General features: G+C 55.0%; 2 protein-coding genes across 2 annotated transcripts in view; both read left to right on the top strand.

Annotated features, from left to right (window-relative positions):
- Nucleotides 1–1,925, top strand: part of F7 (coagulation factor VII) — a 10,881-nt gene extending 8,956 nt beyond the window's left edge. The window contains exons 7-8 of the mRNA XM_005366274.2: nt 245–368; nt 843–1,925. Of these exons, the coding sequence (XP_005366331.2) occupies nt 245–368; nt 843–1,435 (717 nt within the window). The 3' untranslated portion in view covers nt 1,436–1,925. The remainder of the gene's footprint in view (nt 1–244; nt 369–842) is intronic.
- Nucleotides 1,926–4,129: 2,204 nt separating this feature from the next.
- Nucleotides 4,130–5,315, top strand: part of F10 (coagulation factor X) — a 17,577-nt gene continuing 16,391 nt past the window's right edge. Inside the window, exon 1 of the mRNA XM_005366273.1 lies at nt 4,130–4,226. Coding sequence (XP_005366330.1) covers nt 4,157–4,226 — 70 coding nt within the window. The 5' untranslated portion in view covers nt 4,130–4,156. The remainder of the gene's footprint in view (nt 4,227–5,315) is intronic.

Here is a 5,315-nt window from a genome sequence, read left to right as displayed (position 1 = left end):
AAAGAAAACAAGTATTGAGGCCCATTCCATGCAGGAAAACCAGCACGGTCTGCTGCTGCTGGGGGTGGTGATTTGGGGACCTGCCTGTGTACCCCACCCCCATCCTCCAGCACCCTTGTTGTCTACCAGGGCCACCCAAGCCAGAGATGCTCTGAGACTTCAGAGGCCCTGTATTGTAGGCAGGAATCTTGTCAAGCCAGCTGCTTCCTGGTGTGACTTTCTGTGTCTGTGTGCCCCCACCCAGGCTGTGCTGAAAAACAGTGGGTTACTGCTGTGCGGGGCCATCCTATTGGACAGTACATGGATCGTGTCTGCAGCCCACTGTTTCGATACTATCAGGAGCTGGAAGAACATAACAGTGGTGATGGGTAGGTATGGCCCGTCCCTGGCCTCTGACCAGAGGGCATTTTCATATGTCTGTGGCTCAGGGTCAGCCTCCCTAACCAGATGACATCTCCAAGGAAGGCCATACTGGAGCTAACCCATCTTGTCCTCTGGGCTTTCCCTCCCCTCAGGGAACAGAGGGAGGTTTGGGGCTTCTCTTTCCATCCTGCCCCTCTCAGAGTGGGCGGCAAGGGTCCCATCCACTCCTCATTCCCCCTCAGTGCCCGGGCCTCAGATTCAGCCCATTGGCAAACTTCCCTCCATAACTGCAGTGGACCCTCATGCAGGCTTTTCCTGGGACCCTGGGAAGAATACAAATCCTCCAGAAACCAGAGGCTGAACTGGCCACATCCCTGTCCACATACTCTAGGCCCGAGGGCCAAGACAAGCAAGAGCTCTGTGTGAGGGTATGGCCACACATTAGGGTATGTACCCTGAGTGGAATGGCTTCCTCTCAGGTGAGCAAGACTTCAGCGAGAAGGATGGGACCGAGCAGGTACGATGGGTCAGACAGGTCATTATTCCTAACAAGTACATCCCAGGCAAGATCGACCACGACATTGCCCTGCTCCGTCTCCACCAACCTGTGACCTTCACTGACCACGTGGTACCCCTGTGTCTGCCTGAAAGGGCCTTCTCCGAGAGAACCCTCTCCAGAATCCGCTTCTCAAGGGTCAGTGGCTGGGGCCAGCTGCTGGACCGCGGGGCCACAGCCCTGGAGCTCATGGCTGTTGAAGTGCCCCGGATGATGACTCAGGACTGCCTGGAACATGCCAAGCACAGTCCCAGCACCCCCCAGATCACTGACAACATGTTCTGCGCTGGCTATATGGATGGCACGAAGGATGCCTGTAAAGGTGACAGCGGCGGCCCCCATGCCACACACTACCGTGGCACCTGGTACCTGACAGGTGTGGTCAGCTGGGGCGAGGGCTGTGCAGCTGTTGGCCATGTTGGAGTGTACACCAGGGTCTCCAGGTACACAGAATGGCTGATCAAGTTCATGAACTCCAAGCCCCGGATTGGGATTTTTCGAGTCGAGCTGCTCTAACTCCTTGGACAGCCCAGCCTTTCCCGAGGAGGAAGCTGCTGCTGTGTAGAGCTGTTTTGTATCAAATCCTATGGAGTCTCCTGCTATTCTTGGGGGTGGGGAAGGGGAAAGAGATGAAGAGATAAAGGGAGCAGAAAGAGATATCAGAGAGAGGAAAACAGGGAGAGAAACAGAAAGAGGGATCTGAATGAGAAACTAACAAAGACACTCAGGGACTGGATGGTAGAGCCACAGATGGGCAGCCCAAAGGGGCATGGTGGTCCTGAGGGAGATGAGGTCCAGCCCTTGCTGCTGCCTCCCTGCAGCTGCCTCCCATCTGCATGTGCTCTGCCTGCAGTGCTGCAGTGTGCACACGTGCATGTAGAATGTGTGCGCGCATGCATGTGTGTGCACTCACAATGTGTACATCATCTGCACTGTCGTTCCCTTTCATTTCTTTCCTTTTTTGCATGAGTACCCCGTCTTTATTTCAATTAAATGAGAAACACTTTCTGAGTGTGCAGCATCCTTCTTCCAGGCTTCCCAAGGGAGTGTTTCTGAGTTAGTGTGCCCTCCCGCCTGCCCAACAGTGAGAGGCTGACCTTCTCAGCACACTTGGGGGATGCCTGCTGTCCCTCTGGATTGACCTTAACTCCCTGAGTGGAGCCTCCGATGGCGTCAGATGCACATCAGCGGGGCTGTTCTCCCTGGGAAGAAAGGGACAGTGGGCTGAGAGGGAGCCGAGAGGGTTTGTCCTCAGTGTCCCCAGCCATTAGTAGGTAATACATGTACCCAGCTCACAGAGCTGTCCTGAGATGGCACCAGGAGCCCTTGAGAGCCCTTACTTGAGGGTCTAGCTCCCGGAAGACGGTGTGGTCAGCATGGGGTGTGCTTACTTTCCAATCAACACTCCTGGGAGTGGGGCCAGAGAGAGGGCCGGGTACAAAGGAAGGACCTAATCCCAGGCCACATGTCTGCTACGAGGACCCTACCACCTCACCCTTGATGCCATCACAGATTCAGTGTGGAGGCACTGAGACCTCCACATCAGCATCGCCAGGCAGGGCAGAGGTCAGACACCAATTGACGGCCACCAGAACACATGCATCTTTTCCAAGTTCTGCTGCAGTCTGGCCCAGCCTGATTAACGGCAGTGACTTCCTGTTGAGATGCCAGGCAAACACCATTCTAGTAACCTCTGGCTACGTGCGTGCAGCCACAGTCCTGAGTCTTTGCCTAACCAATCACCATAGGTGGCACAGGCTGTAGCCAGTATCATTCTGCCCACTGGTGTGAATACTCCCCAGGCTCAAAAATATCCCCACCAGATAAGGTTTCTAAGGAGGACTGGGTCAGCATGACTGCCAGCAGTCTGGTCCACATGGAGAAGGTGGAGACAGCTGAGCATTTTCCCCTCACAGGATAAATCTTCGGGTTTCGTTGTTGCTGCTGCTATTGATAACTTCCAGGGGTGTTGGGACCATTTGGAGTCCTGGCCTCCAGCTGCTCCTTCCTGCTAGAGATCTTTACTTTCCTTCTGATTTGAATTACTGAAAGCGGTGTCAAAGTTGTTTACCAGCTCTGCTTCACAAGCATGTGTTGCCTCGGCCTTGAGGATCAGTGGATAAGGTTTTCACCTGCTGGCCCACCTGACTGTTGGGTATATAAGCCTCCGTGGTGCTATTGAATAGGGGGCCTCTTACCAGTGACTGGAGATCCGTGTCTCTGTCTCTCAGTCTGTGTGTCTTTGTGTGTTTCAACCTCCAGCCCCTTGCCCGGAGCTCACGAACTGTATGGTAGTGCATAGAGCGCAAACAGGCGTTGTGAGCGGCACAGGGGTGTCTCCTAGTGATGGGCCACAAGCTCAGAACCTCTGAGTCTGACATTCCAAGAAAGATTTCCAGGCTCAGGGCAAACCGCCACGGCCTGGAGCGGCCTCCATACATGTATACACACTCCCAGCAGAGTCACATGACCACAGCGTGGGCGAGAAGCTGTTTCCACCTTTACGGTCCTCGAATGGCTCGTCCTTCTCTGCCTCCTCTTTCAGGACTGAGGGGAAATGGCCACCCCTTTGCAGGTGTCAACGATAGGCTCTGCAGAGGTGGCCATGACCACCAAACACCAAACCTCCCCTCACACTCTCCGTCCTCCAAAGTTGGAAGTGGCAGGCCTGGCGGGCAGGGGCAGACACCCCGCCTCCTGCCAACCCTGATGTGTGCCTTGGGTCCCTGTGGACTCTTCTGGATGTCACATCAGAGAAGAGAGTTTGTGTCAAGACACCAGCAGTTCAGGGCTCCTGTCCCCCAGCAGCCCGGCCTGCTTCCATGACTAGAGTACACAGCCTTTGTCCAAGGGACACACGAGCCCCATGCTTATGTCTGTGCCCGGAGTTAGCTGGGGCCAGCCAGAGGACTGAGGGCTTGGGCGCAAACCCCACATGTGCCCTGGTACCCAGGCTTTGCCTCATCCCCATCTCAACTAACGGGGTAGGATGAGTATTAGAAAACGCTATAACTGCTCTCAGTGCAAAGCAGGCCCTTCCAGGCAGTTTGGGATAAGGATAGCCAGCCCGGAAAAGGCTGGGGCTGGTGGCCACAGTTCCCAGTCCCCTGACCTCATTGCTGGCTGGGGCTCCAATCAGGAGGCTGAGATAAGCAGGAGGACCATGGCCACCTGGGGCTCAGGGCAGTGAACCTTGCCCCCACGCCTGTCCCAGCAGCTGCTGTCCTTGACCACACCATGGGGAGCCTGCTGAGACTCAGCCTGCTCTATGTTGCCCTGGCCAGCCTCCTGTCACCTGGAAGAAGCTGTAAGTGCTCCAGCCCTTCACACTGCAGAGTGGCCCAGGAGGAGGGCGTGAGGGTGGGTAGTGGGAAGGGTGGGGTGGTAGGTGCACTGACCCAGCCACAGGCTGGCTTCTGCTGGTATAGTTAGGGCCAGCTGTGACTACTCATGCAGGGCACGAGGAGTGAAAGGAGAAGAAAGGAGGAGAAGGGAAGCAGAGCAGAGACAGGGTGGGACAGGGACAGTGATGAGGAGAGAGAGGAGGACAGAGATAAGGAGAAAGAGAGAAACAAAGGAGATAAAGTCACCCCAGCACGGGAGAGACAGGAACTGGGGCTCCCAAGCTTGGGAAGCTGAGGTGGGCCACAGACTGCACAAGACAAGGTTGTACAAACAGGCAACAAACAGCCCCCAGACCTGCTCCAGAGAGGGCTCCGCTCACACAGAGCTGGCCTTGCACCAGGACGCAACACAGGGGCACTTCCCACTCATTTGGTCCTGACTGAGGAAAGCACCGCTGGCAAACCTGACACCCAGTCGATGGGTCAATGCCTGCTAGTAACTGCCAAGGTCAGCGCCACAGAGACAACCCAATGTTTGAGGACAGCAATGTGGGGGGCTGGAAAATCAAAGGCCGCAAGTAACAAAACACACAGCCAGGACTGGGCAGTAGGATGCGTGTGTCGGGACGTTAGAGTCTTTGCCGGTTCCCCCCCAGGGACGAGTGTTCACAACATTGCCGTGTTTTAATTTCATGCTGCCAATCTTGATTTTACTCAAATCAGAACCTATGACTGCCAGCAGGGTGGGTCTGCGTGACTGTCTAGGGTGTGGGTATAGTGTTCCAGCAAAGCCATTCACAGAGACTGATTTAATCAAGAGGAAAAGACGCCAGACCAGCTGCCTTCATTCACTGGACAGGGGATTAGTAGGTAGCATTGTTTCTAGACCTATGAATAGCCGCAGGCAGATGGGCCACCTATGTTTATAACCACAGGCAGATGTACCACACGTGTTTATATTCCCAGAGAGGTGACAGCAGCAAACCAAGAGATACATAACATCATAGAACAGCCATGTACTATGCCCAGAAACAGCACAAGGCAAGGGTCCA

The sequence above is a fragment of the Microtus ochrogaster genome, unplaced genomic scaffold, assembly GCF_000317375.1.
Source record: "Microtus ochrogaster isolate Prairie Vole_2 unplaced genomic scaffold, MicOch1.0 UNK7, whole genome shotgun sequence".
Taxonomy (NCBI): Eukaryota; Metazoa; Chordata; class Mammalia; order Rodentia; family Cricetidae; genus Microtus; species Microtus ochrogaster.
This window is presented reverse-complemented; position numbering and strand designations above follow the sequence as displayed.